The sequence below is a fragment of the Mesocricetus auratus genome, unplaced genomic scaffold (genome assembly GCF_017639785.1).
Source record: "Mesocricetus auratus isolate SY011 unplaced genomic scaffold, BCM_Maur_2.0 Super-Scaffold_100013, whole genome shotgun sequence".
Lineage (NCBI taxonomy): Eukaryota > Metazoa > Chordata > Mammalia > Rodentia > Cricetidae > Mesocricetus > Mesocricetus auratus.
In genome coordinates, this window is record NW_024429196.1 from 61,979,410 (window position 1) to 62,000,173 (window position 20,764).

Here is a 20,764-nt window from a genome sequence, read left to right on the forward strand (position 1 = left end):
TTTTTCTATGTAAAAGCCATCAGAGTCACAGATAAAGCCCTCTATGTCCATGTCCCCACTTCCTGTTTGTCACTCAGAGTTCTTTTCATTCTCAAACATAATTTTCATCTGCATAATAATGACATGATTGTTTCACAGATTTAAAAACATTAGGTGACTACTACCTTGTCGGTTCATCAGATCATATCTCTCTTTTCACTGTTACAATTATTTGAGGTTTGGGCTATGGGTGTAGCTCAGCTGGTCGAGTGCTTGCCTAACCTGTACAAAGCTCTGGGTTTCAGCCCTAACTCCCCATAAGCCAGGTGTGGTGATACATGTCTATACTCCCAGCATTTGGGAGGTGGGGAAGGAGAATCAGGAGTTCATGGTTATCCTTGGCTATAGTGAATGTGAGTCCATCCTGAACTACAGTAGGACCTTTAAAGAAAAAAAAAAAGAATTATTTGGCATTTGAGCATATAGTATAACCTTAATGAGATTTTATTTTTGTTGTAGAGCTGTTGTAAGGCTATTTGATCTGACTTGATATTTTAATATGCCTTAAATATAAAGCCTAAAAATATATGTATGCATTTATATGCATGTATGTGCAAATATATATGCATATATGTACAAATATGTATTTCATGTTGCTAGGGGTTGAGCTCAGCTCCTTGTACATACCAGTCAAACATTCTACCCTAACAATATTCCCAGAAATAGTATTTTAAAGATATTCTCTATATGAAACTATTCACATTTCCCCGTAGCAATCCTTCAGTATACTTTGGATGGACATAACAACTCTGAATGCATCTTGTTGACTTTCCCTGAGTGTCTTAGCCCTAGACCAAATGCTGACTTTAAATGTCTTATCCTCTGTCATGTTGTCTGCTGTGTTGTGAATCTCTAGATTATAGCCAGCAGGTTGCTCTATCAGAGGCTTTGTGTAGGATGGCGGTTGGAACACTGAGACATGAGCTTGCTCTTCAGTGGTTTGATGATGCAGTCCTGGCTGAAGCTTTCAAAGAAATTAAGAACCGGGAATTTGAGACGGTGAGAATTCTGGTCATAAGAGTCTGTTCGGTCAATATTTAGTGAGGCTCCTCTCAGAACTTTCCTGGGCTGTAGACTTAGGAGAAGATTTAATTTTCTTATGCTTTCAGTTGTGAATCTAGCCTCTAACGGCTGAGCCATCTCTCCAGCCTCGATTTAATTTTTCTTGAGGAAGAAAAATTTCATTCTCTCTCTCTCTCTCTCTCTCTCTCTCTCTCTCTCTCTCTCTCTCTCTCTCTCTGTGTGTGTGTGTGTGTGTGTGTGTGTGTGTGTACGAGTATGAGAATGAGTGCAAACACTGCTGGAAGCCAGCCGGAAGCTGGTGTTGTGTCCCCTGCATCTGGAGTTGCAGGCTGTTGTGAGCCTTTTGACAGAGGCGCTGGGAGCCACAGTTGGACGATCTGCCTAGTGGTCCATGTCCTTAACTGCTGAACCATCTCCCCAGCCCCTCACTGTTTAAAGTGTGATTGGATCGCAATCTTAACTTTCTGTCCCCCCGCACCAGTGAAAGAATTTGAAGGTAACATCAGCAAATATTTGAGGAACTCGTGAGAAGATACATATAGGGCTTCCTTAGAGGGAACTGACCAAGGAGTCACTGTGAATTTGCTGAGTCCCAGCAAGGAAAGCATTTAGAAACCGATAGAAGATTTGAATCCTCTTGAAGAGTGGGGATACATTCGGAGAAGAAAGAGCAGAGAATTGGAGTCTTGAAGAGAGAAGCCGTGACCTTGGCAAGCAGCTGGCATCAGCATTTGCGCTGCTGTGAACCACAGAGTGGTTTTGCTGTATGCCACCTAGCGGCTGCAGTTGAAAGCGCAGAGATTTGTGGTGGTTGGGTCTTTGTTTTGTGAAGGCTTTGCTTACTGGGGTTGTTCCTAAGGAGCACGAAAAGAGCTCTCGGGGTTGTGTATCTGCTTTCTCCTAAAATTGCTAATGTATTTTTGTTCTTTTCAAAATGTCTTTAAATTAGGGCTGGAGTCTCAGGAAACGGTAAAGTTAATCTCAAGTGTTCCTTTTAATGAAGCCTTCTAATCAACCCCCCTGTGTAATCAGGATTTTTGTACGAGTCACACTGTAATAAACTTGAACCTTCACCTACTGTGTATCTTAGACTCTGACTGGCATATTTGCATAAGACATTTAGCCAGAGTGCAGCATGTTCTAAACGAGAAGGTCATGGTGCCAAGCTCTTTTGGCCAACTTGAGTTTGAATTTTACCTTAGAGTCCCACAGGCCTGACTCTGGCAATGTTTGCATAATGTAGACAAGGTCGAGGACTGGTGAAGTCTTAGTATTCATCTGTAAAGTGGGATCGATTCCACCTTAAAATGAGGAGTTTCTTAGGGTTACTATTGCTGTAATAGTGACACCATGACCAAAAGCAACACAGGCAAGAAAGAAAGGTCTTATTTGGCTTACATATCCCGAATCACAGCTCACAGAGAGCCAAGGCAGCAGCTCACACAGGGCAGAAACCTGGAGGCGGAAGCTGACAGATGCCATGGAGGGTGCTGCTTTGACTGGCTTGCTCCTCAAGGCTTATTCATCCTACCTTCTTATAGCGCATAGCACCCCTAGCCCAGGGGTGGCACCACCTAAAGTGGGTTTGATCCTCCTACCTCATTCACTTAGGAAAATTCCCTGCGGGCTTGCCTGCAAAATATTTGGGAGATGTGTGGGAAGATAAATATAGGCCTTCTTTAGAGGAAACTGAGCCAGGAGACAAGCTGAAAATTTGATGGGTCTATATCTATATCTATATGTAATTTATTTATTGTGTATACAGTCTTCTGCCAGCAGAGAGCACCAGATCTCATTCAAGGTGGCTGCTGGGAATTGAACTCAGGACCTCTGGAAGAACAGGCAGTGCTCTTAACCACTGAGCCATCTCTCCAGCCCCCTTGATGGGTCTTATTGAGACAGTTTCTTAGTTGAGTTCCCTTGTCTACGATGATTTCAGCATCTGTCGACTTGGTGTAAAACTACTCAGCACAAGGAAAATTCATCGAGAGAAGTCGAGAATGCCTGGGATGATGTGGGCAGCCAGACCTCCCCGCCCCCCATCTGTCTCTGCAGATGATGAAAACAGAGTAAATTATCTCATTTCCAAAATCATCTCTGCAACTACCTACCTGTCCATCAACTTCTCTAGTGACCTGATTTTAGATGAAAGCCTTATGCTGCTCATGTCTGTTTAGGGCCAAATACAGGTGTGAAGTGTGAGAAACATTTGCCTACAGCAGCCAGTCTTTGGAAACAGAAATGAATATAAATCTAAAACCCGTGTCTGTTGTCCTCAGAATGTCAGGGCAATGGGCTCGGTGCCATGATGACTGTTGCTTAGGAGAATTCTACAGGCGGTGCTCGTTCTTGGAGTATATGGCATAGATGACCTGCCAAGGAGAGGCATTGGAAATATGTCCACGTGATTCACCCAAAGTTAATAGGTTGGATGGCGGGCATTAGGGAAGTGTGTGCCAGATCAGTTAGTTAAATACTGGGCTCTAACTCATCAGTGAGATCTGTTTTTCTTGCTCACTCTTTTGCCCAAATGAATCTCTTGCACATTGACTTGTGAGCCTGAGGGTATGGGGAAGCAAGCTCACAGCCTTCTCTTTGGGCACAAAACATTGCTGACACAAAGCAGCGAATCCTTATGAAGACCTAGGGTTGGTTGGGAAGGTAGTCACGACAGTGGGCTTTTAAATTTAAGACTTGTACTGCTTGTTTTAGGACTGTCGGCAGTTTCTCAATTTCCTGAATGACAGACTTGGTGACAAGAGAAGGTAACATGTGTCTTTGGAATTATTGTAATTGACTAATTATAATCTGATATTGTCTGGTGCTTAAAAGAATATCTAGGATCTTTTTTAGTTTTAAGAGACTATATATATAGGATCAGCTAAGTGGCTATTTGATTAGAAATTTAGGAAGACCCTGGTCTAATGGCTCACACCTATAATCCTAATACACAAGAGCCTGAAGTGGGTGGGGTTTTTGTTTGTTAGATTTTTTTTTCAATTTTATGTGTATGAGTGTTTTACCTTTGTGTATGCATAGCAGATGTGTGCCTGGATGGCATTACATCTCCTGGAACTGGATTTATAAACAGTTGTGAGACACACTGTGGGTGCTGAGGACTGAACTCAGGTCCTCTGTGAGAGCAGCAAGTGCTCTCAACCAATGAGCCATCTTTCCAATCCTAAGAGTTCCTGGAATTCTCGAAGAGTAATTTTGAGAAGACTAAAGGAGCTTGAGGATAGGCATATCACAGACAGGTATTTGATAAGACAGTATTCGCTAAGTTCACTCTGTTCTTTAGGATTCGGACCAGGTAATTTTTCTGAAATGGGTGCTAATAACTGCCTGCTGGAGAGGAGATACCTCCCCACAGTGGATCTCCATCTGCAGAGTTGCAGCCCTCTTATATCTTGTGTATAGGGTACTTCCCAGCATGCCACAGCTGTGAAAACTCATTATAAGATGTCTGCAGGTTATTTTGGATTTTAATTGTGAGGTGTTTTGCAGGGTCTATTCATTCCCATGCTTGGCTGCTTTTGCTGATGATCAGGAGGTAGGCCTGTCTGTCTGTCTGTCGTCTGTCTGTCTCTTCTCTTTCTCTAAAGAGTCTTAAGGGTGGTGTGAATGAAACACTATTGGGTTTATACACTTATGTCAGACCTGCTGCAAGTACTCTGAAGGGCCATTTACTTATTTGTGTGTATGTGTATGTGCACGCGTGCACACGCAATCATGTTCATATGTACATGTACATACATGTAGAGGCCAGAATAACCCTGGGTGTCATTCCTCAGGCACTGAGCACATAGGGGCCTTTAAAAAAAGAATGCTAATTTCTCTTAGTGATCTCACCTTCAAACTGATCTGATCACATCATAACCAGGATGTGTTTTTGGAAAAGTCAAGGGTCTGTGGCTATACTGGGAGAAAGGATTTCAGAGTTCAGAGTGTCTGGGGGTGTCAGACCCTTTTCCCTGTTCGCAGGGAGCATTATTCGTGTCTGAACTGGAAAGCAGAGAGTCAAAGTTCTCTGTTTTTCTCCTTCTAGCTGATACCCTCCCTCTTTTTCTAGCAACAGGGTGACTTTGCTTTCTCTGCACTTTGTGATTTATAGCACAAGACACACGGTACAAGCGACCTTTCTGAACTGTGTGCCGTTATAGCTCAAACACTGTGGTCTCAGTGCACAAGACACACGGTACAAGCGACCTTTCTGAACTGTGTGCCGTTATAGCTCAAACACTGTGACTCCAGTGTTGCTTCCATTCTACCTTACACATTGGAGTCTAAGGATAGCCAGTTTATTTCCCATCTTCTTTGGTTTCTAGAAGACAGTACAGGGGCTCCAACCAATAGCATCACAATTTCCAGGTGAAGTAGATAAATTTACCTAGAACCATGACTCAGCCGAGATGTCTTAAGTGTCTTCATCAGTCATTTCACTGTCATGGCTTCAGAGACCCCCTTCATGGCTTCTGGAGCTGAGCTTCTCAGCACATAGGACACCCAAAGTTCCTTCTGTCCACGGCTGAATTTGATGGATGGATGCTTGCCTGTCATGTCCTTCTCCTTCTCTGCCTTCCCAAGGATTTCATGACCTGCTTGGTTGTCCTTGCCAGGGTTTGCAAGCTTCCATCTGCTTAATTCCTGGCTCTCATACTCGGGTCATGCACTAGCTTTTAGTGTCGGTGTTGAAGGGGAAACCCTCTGTTCAGCTCTGTAGCTGCTGTGATAGGCTGCAATGATGGGAAGGAAAAATGTCCAAAGAATCCTATCTAATAGAAAGGTGTTACAGAATAGTAGGTCTGGTGTTTGATCCAGTTTTGGAGGAATAAAGGCATAATACATACGGTGGACCATCCTTAAGCCGAGAGTCTAAAATGTTCCAAAGTCCCTGACCTATTGAGTACTCCATGACATCAAACTTCAGAGCTTAGTCAGAAAAGTACCTGCCTTACATGCAAGAAGATGGGAGTTTAATCCTTAGAAATCATCCTATTTTTTTAAGGCTAGGAGTGGTAATACCACTTGTAATTCCATTCCTGGGGAGGTGGAGACAGGGGGATCCCTGGACTCACTCAGACAGAACTTGGGGAAATCTGGGCCAGGATCCTGAAAAATAGAAAGGTGGATGACACTTGAGGTTCAACACCCCAGGTTGTCTTCTGGCTTCTGCACACGTTTGATATACTACACACATGCACATCCATACCCCCCCCCACATAAACATATAGAGGGAAAAGTCTGATGGGCCATAGAGATGGCTCATTGAATAAAGGGATTTGTGCCAAGTTCAGTCCCTGAGTTATGCCTGGTAGGAAAAAACTGGCTCCTGCAAGTTGTCCTCTGACCTCTACATATATGCCATGACATGCACTCATGCACATGCAAATACACAATACAGTGTAAAAGAAACGAGATATCCCACAACTGTCTTCACACAAGGCACAGGTAAAACACAAGTAGACTTGAGTTATTGTATACAATTCCCTTCAGAAGGCGAGTGTCAGTTTGCTGTATGGATGAGCTCATTCCCCATTATGTACCTGCAGACATGCCACAGTCAGAACCACTCTGGTCTAGGTATTTCAGATGAGCGGTGCTCAGCCTGGTCTCCCTGACATATGTCTACAAAGTCTCTGGGGAGGATTAGGGCATCACTAATGGCCTCTCCAGACAGATGCTTGTGGGGAGAAGGGCAGAGAAGACATCTACTCTTGCCAGAGCACCACATTGCTTGAATCCTTGATTTTGGCTCTGGGTATGTATTTGTTTTGTAAACGATAAAAACACAAGCAATTTCAAATCAAGTATTAGCTGTTCTCTAACTGACGGTCAGCTGGACACCAAATCGTCACACGTTTGCTCACAGTATCTTTTTTGCTAGAAGTTTCCATCTCTATTCAGTGTGGTTTGCTACCGTTTCAGCATGAAACAGGTTCTCCCTATCCCCATGATTTTCACCAGGAGAAAAAGAGTGTGTGGATAGAGTTGTGTGATACAGTTAAGTATCTATTAAGTATTGAGGACAATAGGATCTTCCCAGAAATGGAGTGTGAGACAGGGACCCAGATGCTGATTTGCACAGGATTCGGGTACTGGGAGTTGCCAGTAGTTCTGTTCCAATGTTAATAATTTCAATTGCACCCTTTGATACAAGATTCCTGCATAACTTGCTGAAATTCTCCCACAGATGAGAAAACCAGCAGATGAAAAATTAGAGGAATTTTGGATTGATTTCAACCTAGGAAGCCAAAGCGTGACTTTTTACATAGACTACAGAGAGGTAACTAGGACTCATTTCCCAGCAGCCCTGAGTGTCTAGGAATTCTTTGTATAAATACTATTACACATTCTGTTATGCACTCATTATTTTTACCCTGTCTTTTCATCAAGAGTGCTCTGTGGGAACCAGTGCAACTCTCAAAGGAAGCAGTGGTCAAGTATTACGTAATGGGTAAGATGATGATGTATGCCTTCCCTTGGAACTTTGTGTTGCTTCTGTTGATATTACAGTATTTACTCTAGAATGGATTTTGATCATGTTCTTATTTGGCATCTTCTTTTGTAATTCTTTATTTAAAGATTTATTATTTTGCCTGTTCATGTCTGTCTGTGTCCAGGAACGTGTGTATGTGTGTGTGTGTGTGTGTGTGTGTGTGTGTGTGTGTGTGTGTACAGGTTTCCACAGAGGCCGGAAGAGAGTGTCAGATCTGTTGGAGTTAGAGGTGTTTGTGGGCCACTTGATGTGTGGGTGCTGGGAACTGAACCTGGGTCCTTTGGGAGAATAGAATGAGCTCTTGACCTTTGAGCCATCTCTCCAGATCCAGAAGTGAGGATTCCCTGAATGGGAACCGAACCCAGCCTGAAGTTGTCAGAGTGCCAAAGCCTAAGCACTAGACCACCAGGGAGTGTTTGAAATTTTCTACTGGTCTCATTAAATGAAAGAGGGGGTTAGTCTCAATTTGCAATTTAACTGACTCTTTGAAAGATATTAGCATGTAATTAATATAAAAATGGTTATGCTGTGTAAGTTCTTTTTTTTTCCTGTTGTGTGTTTTACCTGTGTTAAATCTTTACAGTCTGTTGTGGGTGCTGTACTGGCAGGCCATGGTAGTTTGTATTAGCCAGTGGTTTCAAGTGGGCTTGGCAACCCAGGTGGAGACTGACCGGTTCGTCCCCCTTTCTCCTTTCTTTTACCTTGGTGGGTATATGGCTCTTAGGTCTGTCTGCTCTTTCATGACCTTTCCATTCTCTCTAGCGCCTGCCTATTTTGTACTTGGCATGTTTTTTCTTTTCCTGGAGACCGAGTTTTAATTTTGATATGTTATTTTCAGTTTTGAAATCTACTGTTCATTTGCCAATAGTATTGTGGAAGCGGCTGTTGTCTGAGACCCAGACATACTGACACGTGCTTCTATTCCCTCTTCTTAGGAGGTGTCTACTGAAATGGATATTGGCATATTGGAAACTGAATTTTAGAATTATGTGGGATTTCAGAGAGAGACAGACAGAGAGAATTTTGCTTAGTATATTTGAAACTAAAATACCTGTTGCATAACAAAAATTCTCTCATAAAAACATTGGATAGCGTCATTCAAGATGGCATTTATCCCTTTACCAGTAAAACAAGATCCTTCATGTTTTCAATAATCAGCTTCTAAGTCACATGTTTTGTGTATATGTAGATAAAAAATTGAGTCATTTCTATTTATTATGACTTCATCCTCTCATTGAAGAAAATTCTGACCAGTTGACAAAGGTTTCATTATGCTGATGCACCTGATATAACACATCTTGTTTGTTAGAAAGTGACAGGATGAAGACATTAATCGTTTACCTGAAAGAGCCGATTATTGTCAGCAAGAAAGAAGCAAAGACAATAGAAATCCACTTCGACAGGCAACTCGGCATATCCCAGGCTTCAGTTCGAGCTTTGGGAGAAGTTGAACAGGTGACAGCTCCCCTCCCCCTCCCCCTCCCTCTCCTCCTCCCCCTCCCCCTCCCTCTCCTCCTCCCCTCCCTCTCCTCCTCCCCCTCCCTCTCCTCCTCCCTCCCTCTCCTCCTCCTCCTCCCTCTCCTCTCCCTCTCCCTTCCCCTTTTCTGTTATTTGAGAAAGGGTTTCTTTGTGCTGCCCTGGCTCTCCTGTAGCTCACCCTGTAGACCAGGCTGGCCTTGAACTCATGGAGATCCCCTTGTCTTTTGCCTCCCAAGTGCTGGGATTAAAGGCCTGTGCTACCATGCCCTGCCTCATTCCCTCTGATTACTTGAAAATGTGTCTTCACATCTCTTCAATCTCCATGTTGGACTTTGATGTATCCTTTGGTCAAGAAGAAGACTTGAGAGTTCTGGGTTCTAATCCCACCTCTCCCTTGTGTGCCATGACCTTAATTATGTAAGACACAAAAGTCCCTCCTGTCTCGAAATGAATTGTTGCGGGTCCTGTGGACAGAGCGCAACTTGTCTGAGGTATTGTCACATCCTATGGTACTCCTTAGGAGCACTGCCAGGCTTCTTGACCCTTCTTCCTGGACCTGAGGGGACTGAGCAGGGGTTTCCCCACGCTGCACTAGTCTTTTCTGATAGGAATGCCCTGCACCTGCCCCGGGATTCTGTAGTCTCCATCTTGACCCCACTTTTTCCTACACACACATAGGGGTGGCAAGGTAAAGACATTTTAAAGGACATACAGTAACTGAGCAAGGGACTGAATGGAAAGGTCAGAGGAAGGGAAGACACAAAATGAGGGAGGGGGTCTTGGCTGGCTTCCCTTTGTTTTGAGATAGATATTCGAGCATCTTATAGTGAAAGTGCTCTGCAGATACAGTTCCCAAGTCCTGCACAGGGGGATGAGGCGAGGGTTCCCATGGACCTACACGAGGCGATGAGGTGAGAGGCGTGGAATACTAACCACTTAGGGAAGAGTCTCCTGCACTGTTAAAGGACAACTTGGCCTGGTGTGCTAGGTTTGCCTTTACTCGTAAGGACTATGAAAATCACGGACGTTTCCACATTTCCCAGTGTGAATAAGACCGTTTCTGTCTGCATGGGACAGGGCCACAGTTCCTGGAGTAGGAAGTCCCTGTGAGGAAAGGGTGTGTGTGTGTGTGTGTGTGTGTGTGTGTGTGTGTGTATGTATCACGTGATTGGGTACTCACTGCATACTCACATTGAGAGAGAGCCACATCCCTGTCCCCCAGGGAAACCTGGATTAAAACTCACCCCAGAGTTTGGGGAGACTTGAGCTGGAAGAACAGAAGGAGGAGGCCTTAACGCCCCACACAGTCTTGAAGCCCCGCCCACATGCCCAGCCCCGCCTCCTAAAGGTTGTGCTCTCAGAAGTACTGCACTGGGGATGTTTCTAGTATGCAAAATTTGAAGAGCACATTCAAGTCACCAGAGATGATCGATGCGTTAGGACCATGAGAGAGTGACCAAGAGTAAAGCAATAGGGAGCCAGAGAAGGTCCTAGAAGGTGGTGGTTGAGGGATGAGGAAGGTGTGGGGATTGTGAACCAGAAAGAGCAAAAGAAGATGGCAGATACTCGGCAGGCTCCCTAATTTACCAGCGTGCTGGGGGCTAGCTTTAAAACCTTTTCTGTAACAAGCTACTGCATTGGAAAACTATGTGCCTTTGGCTTTGATTTCAGACTCCTGTTTTGACAAAAGTCTCCCCTGACTTCAAAAAAGAAGATGGGGAGATTCCTAGTAGCCACGAAAGAGAAACAGGTATGCCGAGAAGTCGCAGAATGCTGACTCAATTCCCTGTAGGAGCACGAGGGTGTCTTGGATGAAGTCCACACATGCTGAGCTGGTCGTGTAACAGCATCCCATGAGAGCCGATTGTAGCCTTGAAGCTCCTATTCCATCTGCGAAAGCCTTCTTTGGGGACACAGCTGGAAATGACCTAGAAGAACAGATGCTGGGGCGGTGGGAAACGGGACTCTACAGAGTCCTGACTACTGGCACAAAGCATCTTCTCTTGAGTTTCAATTTCAAGTGCTTAGCTTTAGATTTGAGATTTGAGGTACAATTTCACTACCAGTTCTTACCACAAGGTGGCAATATACCAGGGCCGTGCTTGCCTGGAGAGTTAGGACAGAGTGCCTGCTTGGCCCTTGGAGGTTGTCGTTTAGATGTTCCTTTTCTCATTGAATACAGAGCGTGCAGAAGAACCCACAATCCTGCCGGGGTTCGTGGATGACGACGACGACCTCGAGGATGACGACGACAACCGTTGCCTAATAACTCGCCGCAGCTTCAATGTTCAGTCAGAGCCTGCTGTGAGCAGAAGAGGCTGGGAAAAGCTGGTTGGGGATTTGTGGCCCGCAGGATAGACAATCACTTCTTCTCTTGAATGCTAGCCCCTTTTTCTCTTCAACAGCTGTCTGCCATTAATTTGTCGGTCTCCCTCTTCAGATTGCTTTTATCTGCCGAGCTTATGTACTCGCTCTCTTCATTTGCCGTGCGTGTCCATGAAATGCCTGCCCGGACTGGTCTCTGACTTGACCTCTCATTTGGGACCTGGAGAAAGCTGTCTGCAAATTAACATAGGGGACGGAGCCTCATGTCGAGGGTCAGATGTGGTTTCCCTCTCTGCCTGGCGGGCGTATGGACCCGTTGACTCAGACTGTTCTTCTTGGGGCTTGGTATCTATCAATCAAGGTGTCCCAGTTAGGGTCACTATTGCTGTGATGAAACACCATGACCTAAGCAACTTGGAGAGGAAAGGGTTTATTTGGCTTTTACTTCCACGCCACTGTTTGTCATGAAGGGAGTCAGGACAGGAACTCAAACAGGGCAGGAACCTGGAGGTAGGAGCAGATGCAGAGGCCATGGAGGGGGCTGCTTGCTGGCTTGCTCATAATGTCTTTCTCAGTCTGCTTTCTTATAGAACCCAGGACCACCAGCCCAGGGATAGAACCCCACAAAGTGGGCTGGGCCCTCCCCCATCAATCACTAGTTGAGAAAAGGCTTCGTGAGTTTAAAAATTAACAGGACAGCGCACCCTCGTGGCTTATTTAGTCATTTTTTCCTCGTTTCCTTATGTGAACATATGGTATGGAGGTGTAACTGATAATGGTGTCAGCATTTTCATGTTTGACAATTAGAGATTGGTATTTCAGGTAAATTGTCACCTTTTAGGTGTATTGGGAAGTTGAACCTTCACTCCTAGCACAGAAGCTCCTGGAGACATCCTTGTAGTGTTTTCTCTGAACCAGTGCATATCATGGTCATCTTCGGTAGTAGCAAATTCTTGTGATTTGGAAGTGAAGTTATGGAACAGCAGAGTCATTGGAGTCAGTTTTATTCAGTTGTTCTTCAGAGCCAGAGTGGGTTCCAAAGGCTGGAGCCTGAGGCTTCCCTGATAACAAAGGAACTTCTTTTATCTTGCAGCAAACACATACAGAAGAAAGTTCACCTGAAAAACCAAAACCGCATGACCCCAAACAAGGTACGGAGAGTCTTCTCCACCGTCACTGAGTGATCTGTTTAAATATTTGCTCAAGATACTTACCGTCATTTTATTTTTAACTTTTGGTCCCTAGAAGTTACTTCAAAACACAAGCATCCTTCAGATATGCAAGAACCATCAATTCAAGCTCAGGCTTCTAAATTAAATGATACAATGTAAGTGATCTTTATTTTTACCATATTTATTTTGTTTTTTAATTGTCATGGTAATCATACACATTGATGCTTCCAAGCCTGCCTGTGTCTGCAGTGAGTTGCATGTTTATAGAGACATTGTGATATATCCATCCATGTATCAGCATAGTAATTATCGTGTTTATGGGAGATAGGGTGTTTTTTTTTTCCATACAAGTACCAATTGTGTAACAATCAATGAGAAGTTCTTGGCATATTCACCTTAAGCATTCTTCATCTCTGTGTAGTGAGAGCATTCGGCAGCGTCTTGTTGTTTTTGAAATGGAGACTACAGTGTTATTGGCTGTAGCTACCCTGATATGATGCCCACACCAGGACCATTCCTCATGTCTAGCTGTGATTATGGACCGGTTGTACCCTGTCACACCCGTTCACCTAGCTCCTGGAGACCACCATTTTATCTCCCCCTCTGTGGGTTGGACTGTGCAGATCCCACATGACAGTGAGGTCATGCAGTTCTTATCTTTGTCCTCCTGGTTTATTTCACTTAGTGGGATGTCCTCCAGTGTCACCCATGTTGAGAACTTCAGGGTTTTATTCTTGGTGGCTGAGCAATATTCCAGTGTGTATATGTACCACATTTTCTTTATTTGTTCCTCTCTTGGTAGACATCCAGGCTGACTCCCCATCTTGGCTATTGTAAATCTACAGAACCACACTTATGAGCACGCTGGCAGTTTAGGGTTTCCCGTTTCCCTAACCTGGCCATTCCAGTCTAAGCTCCATGAGGGTTTTCTACAGAACAATTTTGAGTTGTGATGGCAAACTCTCCTGCCCTATAGCCCAGGTTGCCTTCAGCAATGCATTTTTCTGCTAAATTTAGATTAAATGCAAGATCAGTGTACAAACTTCAAACTCAGGCATCTTCTGTTTGAAACACAAAGCAGAACCGTTTGTAACAGCAGCAGGACAGCAGTTGTACTTAAGGTATTAATTTGCAGGGTACTATTAGAACACACCCATAAAAGAACTACTCCGGGACACAGTGAGCGAGAAGAGGAAGACTTAAGTAGGTGGAGTGATCTTGTACTAATAATTGTTAGGGGGATAATAATAGCAAAATGTCAATTCTTCTCAAATTGATCTAAGTATTTAATGTAATTCCTAGTTTGACTATCAACAGGCTTAAAAAGAAATTAGTGAGCCATTTCTCAGTTCCTTGTGGAAAATTAAAGGCCCTGGGGTAATGAAACAGGATTTCAACAAGAATTAAATTGACAGGGCTTTCACACTACCTGCTCTCCAAACTTACTAGAAACTTACTTAACTAAGAGAGGGTGGTGCTGTCATGAAGATAGGGAAGTAAAATAGGAAGGAACCAAGAATGGGTTTGCAGGCATGTGGATTGTTGGTGTATGATGAAAATGCAGAGGCAGTTCGGTGGACTATAAACAATGTGAAAGTAACAGTATGCCCATGCAAGAAAACAAATGACCTTCCAGTCTTTACACTGTATAAAAATTCACTAAAAGTGGGTCATAGGCTTATATATAAAACTTAGAATAAATATGTGAGCTTGCAGAGAGCAGTTTTGGAGATACCAAACCAAAAATGGCCTGCAAAAATGTTAATTGATGAACTAAACTTCATCAAGATAAATCAAGCAGTTGTGCTCATTGAAAATCATTGTTAGAAAAGAAAAGGCCAGCCACGGCCTTGTTGAAAGTATTTGTAAATATTTGCGTCTGACCTTGTAGTTAAAATAGTCAGTGGTAAAGATATAAACTAGTGAAAATACAGGCAAAAGATTTAAACGAGCTGTGTCCCAAAGGAAACATGCAGGTGGCAGATGAGTACCAGCTGCTCAGTGTCTTTAGTTACAAGGGGAATGTTCATCAGACGACACAAGATGCATTGTGCATCACCAGGATGGCTAACCTTAGACATGCTGACTGTACTGTTACAAGGGGAATGTTCATCAGACGACACAAGATACATTGTGCATTGTCAGGATGGCTAACCTTAGACATGTACAGCGTGGAGAGGGCAGGGCTCTCATGCCTGGTGCTAGTTTCAAAGCATTGAATACATACCTACCTTCTGGCCCATTTATTCCAATCTGGTGTATTTTCCAAGATGTCTCCAGCATATGTTCACAAAGGGAATGTGTGCAGATGTTCATGGCAGCCTCCTTTAGGACAACCATCAAATAGAAACAATCCAAATACTCCTCAATGGATGAGGGAATAGACATATTTTGGTAAAGATGCATGTCCCTAATCCAAATACCTGGGACAAGAAGTATTTGGGGTTTAGATTTTGGAATATTTGTGTGTATATAATGAGAAATCTTGGGAGTAAGACCCAAACCTAAACATAAAATTAATTTGTCTTTTATATGTCTGATACCATGGGACAATGTTGATTTTATTCAGTGATTTACTGTACCCCCTGTGCTGCCAGGCTGCCCACCACCCCGCCCCCACCTCCACCCCGCCCCCATCTCTACCCCGCCCCCTCTCCTAAGAAGGACCCCATAAAGCTTCTTTTCCTTTTGAATAGCAGTGTCCCCTTCTGAAGAGTCTGTGGAAAGAGTCTGTGTAAGAGACATCCCATAGACTGTGTCCATGATCAAGAAGCCAGACATTTGCAGGAGGAGGAGGAGGAGGAGGAGGAGGAGGAGGAGGAGGAGGAGGAGGAGGAGGCAGGAGGTGGCATCTGTCCTGTTAACTTGATATATTTTATTTTAGGGAAGATTCTGCCTTTGAGGGGGATGGAGAACAAGATGGAAGGAGGCCGGTAATGTAGGACTTTCTGTTGTTTTAAGACAGTACTTTCTAAAGGTCTGCTGTGAACATGCCATCTTCAAAGTTGCCATGATTCTGCTCCTTGTTTTCTCAAATAACTTTCTCTAATTCACCACACAAGAAATTATTACAATTTTAAATGTAAAATTGGTGTCATTTCTAATAGTAGATAGACTCCCAGACAAATAACAATGGAAAATAACAACACTAATCTATCTGTATGCAGTTACTTATTCTTCTGTTTTTGTTTTTGTTGTTCATATGTGCTGTAGGTTTTATTAACTACTAAATGTGGAGAGGGAACTCTGTAACAGCCTGCCTCATGCAGTTAGATAGATGAATGAGATCAATCAGCAAAATTAGAAGAGGGGTGAATTTCATGTTAAATCCTGTTTGCTGGTAACTAGATCATGGAAGATTTAGAACCAAATCCCTTCAGTCAACCTGTTGTACAGTAGCATATGTTCACAGACTTTCCCAAAGGAGCCACATTGCCTCATGGTAGATGTGTGGTGACATATTGTTTATGATTTATTAAAGCCACTGGAGATCAAAATAACAAAGCAGCCACACTAGTTAGCAATAGAAACTAGATGGTGGCGTTGCACACCTTTAATACCAGGACTCAGAATTAAGAGGTAGATGGGTCTCTGAGTCTAAGACCACCCTGGGCTACCAGGGAGTAAATCAGAGCTCATGGCTTTAATCCCGGGATTTGAGAGGTATAAAAGGTAGAAGCTTTCAGTCTGAGAGTTAATCTCTAGCCACGTTGAGGAGAGCATAGCAGTCTGAGTGAATCTGAGGAGCAGTGAAGTCGGAGCAGCTTGAGGATCACCTCTTTGGTCTGAGCTGAGGTAGAGGTGAGAGCTAGTGGCTGGATGCTTGGCTTTTCTGATCTTCAGCTTGAAGCTTGAACCCTAACATCTGTCTCTGGGTCTTTTGTTTATCATGCTACGCAGATGATAAGAGATGATGGTTCTTTCTCTGACTGTGGCCCAAAGAGGCACATTGTAAACCCAACACGTAGCTTTAAGAGGTTTTGACCTGTTCAAGAACTGAAACAGTACACATGTGGTAGCTCACACCTGTGATTCTAGCATATAGGAGGCTGAGGCAGGAGGATTTCCATGAGTTTAAGGCCAACCTGGGGTATAGAGTGAGACTGTGTCTCAAAACTAGCAAAGAACCAAACCATAATGGAATGTTTCTGAGCTGATGTTTACATATGTGGCTTTCTGTCTTTGTGAGCCTGATGGCACTCACCCAGTGAGCCACAGCTAGTTGTCTCTAACCTGGGAAAGCTCACTACCCCAAGCCTGAAGTCTCAATGTGTTTTTAGAAATCTCAGGAGTGAACACTGAAAAGAAAGGCTTTCCTAAACAGAGATCATGAGCTGTCAACAAGCATGTCCTGGCTCTCCTGGCTTTCTCCTGCAGTTGTTCCTTACCCTCAGCCCCTGAAACTCAGAGTGGCCTCGCCCAGGGTCTGTAGACAACAATGAAGTCTGGGTCTATGCTCAGGAAATATTGCTGCAGAACACAGCCAAGCACTGGGAATTTTCTTAAAGACCAGCGTTGGGCTTTTGTTGCTGTGACAAACTAAGAAAACCAGCTGTTAGGAGGGAAGTTCTGTTTGGCTCATTGTCACTGCTCCAGGGTGGGACTTGGGGGAATGGAGATGATAAATGAGGCAGACTAAAGTCTCATGGGACAGCCAACTTTATACGCTGAGGTTTAAGAAATGTCACATGAGTAAAGTTCTCCTGAGTTCAAGGTGTACACAATCACAAGGACAAGTCACAAGTGGTACAAACATGTTTTTCCATAGAGGCATACAAAGGGTAGTTTAAACATTTGATTAATACAACAGCAACGAAGAATGAGTAATACGAAATAAACTTACTTCTATCTGCTACACCTTGGAGGAGCACAGAAGCTAGAAACAGTTCCATGTTTTAAAGAAACTGAGGTCACAAGATTCTTGTCTTGTTTTCTTGGAGTGGTATCATCACCAGCAGTGAGAATTCTCCTCACACAACTCTCTTCCTGGTTGTGGTCCGAGAGTTCTGGTTTCAGAAACTTCAATCTGTCACTACTTGGCCTGTTGACTTGGGCCCGTGGTGGCATGGTAAGACCTGACAAGAGTGCATGTAGGAGGAGATCTTTTCACCTCTCGGTGGTTTGGAAACAAGACCGGGGAGTTGGCAAGTGTGCCAATGTCCTCTTCCAAGGCACCTGAAGTGAATTTACTTCCTTACCTAGACTCTCACTTCCTGGTAGTACCCAGACAGGGGAGCAACCTTCAACACAGAAGCCTTTGGGGAAAATGTTTGCGATCCAAACTGTGGCAATCACTGACCCCCAGTGGTTTCTTGTGTCTAGTCAAATGTAAGAACCATTTTTGTCAATTCTTTCCATGTTTTTGTAAATAATTTCCAGAATGATTTGCTGTAAAATCCAAGTGAGGTCAACGTTGCCGAGTGACTTTTTAAATTGTGTGCTTTAGATAGAAGGCTGCTGGATCTTTGTGAGCCACTGGGCTGAAGAGCTCTTGACCAATGCTGGGAGGGTGTGTGTGTGAGGGTGAGTGTGCAGGGGGTATTGTTTTCCAACTGTTGATTTTTTTCTCAAGTAAAGAGTAAGATGTAAATAAGGCTGGCTGTTGTTATGCCCAGATCTGAGGGACCCCCCAAAAGACCAACACAGAGACCGACTCCCATATGTAAAAGTAAAGAGCCTTTATTTCAAGATCAACTTGGACCTTCAGTGTGTCTGGGATTGGAGAGTGTGAAGTTCCTTTGGGGTAGGGTTTTTATCATAGCAGAAGTTGGGTTGAGGGGATTTTTAAGGTGCAGGACCCATTATTGGCTGACACTTGTCTAGGGGCATCTTGGTGAAAGGTGATGGGTGTGTGCTGGGCTAATGGACATCTTATAATATATTAGGTATTTTCCCCTTGAATGCTGATTGGTTCTTTCCTGGGTGGTGCCTGGGTGGTCTCAGTTTGTGGTCTTTCCTGGAGTAACCAAAACTCAGGCCTACTTTCTGACTGGTCTTTATTGAGCCTGTCATGGCAACAGTGTAGCCAAGTTGCCCTGGACCCTACAGCTGCTAGTTTCTATTAGCAATACCTTCTCTGTAATCAGTGTGTCTATAAGGAGATGAATGGTAAAAGGGGGTATAGTCTATATGCACAGTTGAGACAGTTCAACATTTCAAAAGAGGACAACTGGGCCATTTTTAAGAATATGGGTAAATACAGACAGCTGAAATAAGCCAGGTACAAAAAATTTCACTATATATGAATCTAAAATAGTTGAATACATAGAAGAAGAGAGGAAAATGATGGTTACTAAGGGTTGGGAGGGTGTGGGAGGTGGTGGGCACAAAATTTCAGTTGGACAGGAGGTTCAAAGGATGTATGGTATGTGCACTGGTTATAGGCAGTAGTGCTTTATACATGAAAATTACTATGAAGGTAGTGTTCAGGTGCTTTCTTTTTTAAAAATATGAGGTGAAGTAACACATGCACTCATTAGATTGATTTAACTATTTCACAATGTACAGGTATATAAAAATGTTTGTATACAATAAATATGTGCAATACTTGCCAGTTTAAAAAGAAGTAAGAAATGACAAAATGCTGAACTGATGAACATTTGGAAGAAGGGTAAATTTGGGTTGTAAAACATGAGTTTAAGCTCACCATCACCCACCTTACATGTTATGGTGATGGTATCACAGCCAGGACTGAAACTGGTCCACTCCTAAGCTAGTGACAGCCTTGGAGCAGATTCACATCTCAGATGGGTCTGTGTCTATCAGCTTGTTGAGTTTCCTAGAACTCTGGTAGCTGTTCTTATGCTTTTAACCACTGATAGTCTAGGCTTAGTTTCAAGATGCTTTAAGCTTAAATGGTATTCTTATTTACTTTCAGTTCTTATAAAACAAAATGAAACAATGTTTGTTTTGCAAATACGTTCCCCTGTCTCCTTTTGCCTCATTGTGGGTAAAACTTGGGGCTGTACACATTGGCCATTAAGCACTCAACCATGGACCTACAACCCAGCCACTGGGAAGAGAGTTTTCACTTGATTTTGTCATGTCAGTATGTGTTGAAGTGGTGGTGTAATATTGGCAGGCAGCTGCTTTGGGACAGTTACCAGTCCCTTTCCAGCTCCAAATACTCAACTAAAGAGAATTTGTCATCCTTTGCCACAGCAACTCTCATGGAATGAGCTTTTCTTTCCCCTCGCATCTATACCTTTTCATTGTGGGAGAGAACCTAGGCTCGTAGCAGGTGTGTGTGTGTGTGTGTGTGTGTGTGTGTGTGTGTGTGTGTGTGGTTTAATTGTAAGCAGATGGTGGTATGTGTGGCATGTTTAATTGTATGCCACGTGGTGCTAATACCCACTTTTGCTGTTCTCAATCATCATCTGTTTTGGAAAAGTTTAATCTTAGGAAACATTACTTCTCTGAGGGTAATGAAGATTCAGGTTCAAGCATCAGTGAACGATCTTGGACCCGGGGTTACAAACGGAAATCCTCAAGAACATATTCCCAGAGGAGGAAGCCAAGAATCAGTTCTTTCAGGGGTAAGCTGGTTTGCTTATGTTCTTCTGGGCCCCTTTTCAGTTAAGTCAGCAGGTGTTCATGCCTCAGTATGTGATGGGAGGAGAAAGGTACCATGGAAATATGTGGCCTTGGGGATGTCCTTCCGGGAAACACGTGCAAAGGCAGAGTGTTTGCTCATGAAACTAAATGTGGGGTCAGCCTACAGTTGAAATGGGAAGTACAGCAATACAGCGGGCAAGCAGGCAGGGGGAATCTGGAATAAGCTGGAACCACCTTCTGTAAGAAGTGGGTGGGTCTCAGCTAACTCTTGGGAAAGAGTAGGATTTGAAGAGCTGAGAAGTGGATTCATTGGTTCAGTGAAACCGAAGCATGAGAGTGATGACCAGGGCAGGGGTGGAGGGGAATGTGGCTGAATGACTAGAAAAGGCTCCAGATGGAGCCATTAGCAGAAACTCATAGTGTACCCATATATGATTGGGGGCGGAGGCGTCTGTATCGCATAAGGAAACACCCATTGTGTGCTCACTTTCATTTTTCAGTCCTGCCACTTTCCCCCATCAGGAGCGGCAGAGCTCGTGAGGAAGATCAGGTAAGAGCGCTTCACTGGGTGTCCTGGGTCCTTATGGGTCAACCTGCATCACTGTCTTCAGGACTGTGAGACTAACAAACCAGCGGTCCCCTGGCATGGAGTCTGCTAACGTAAAGGTCATGG

The 20,764-nt window shown here is 43.8% G+C and overlaps 1 protein-coding gene across 1 annotated transcript in view; it reads left to right on the plus strand.

The window, feature by feature from the left end:
- Sycp2l (synaptonemal complex protein 2 like) overlaps positions 1–20,764 on the plus strand; it is a 58,637-nt gene that overhangs the window by 18,827 nt on the left and 19,046 nt on the right. Inside the window, exons 10-22 of the mRNA XM_040755879.1 lie at positions 896–1,038; positions 3,775–3,827; positions 4,570–4,615; positions 7,256–7,348; positions 7,459–7,519; positions 8,871–9,016; positions 10,712–10,790; positions 11,223–11,371; positions 12,459–12,516; positions 12,614–12,692; positions 15,422–15,470; positions 19,928–20,072; positions 20,592–20,641. Coding sequence (XP_040611813.1) covers positions 896–1,038; positions 3,775–3,827; positions 4,570–4,615; positions 7,256–7,348; positions 7,459–7,519; positions 8,871–9,016; positions 10,712–10,790; positions 11,223–11,371; positions 12,459–12,516; positions 12,614–12,692; positions 15,422–15,470; positions 19,928–20,072; positions 20,592–20,641 — 1,151 coding nt within the window. The remainder of the gene's footprint in view (positions 1–895; positions 1,039–3,774; positions 3,828–4,569; positions 4,616–7,255; positions 7,349–7,458; positions 7,520–8,870; positions 9,017–10,711; positions 10,791–11,222; positions 11,372–12,458; positions 12,517–12,613; positions 12,693–15,421; positions 15,471–19,927; positions 20,073–20,591; positions 20,642–20,764) is intronic.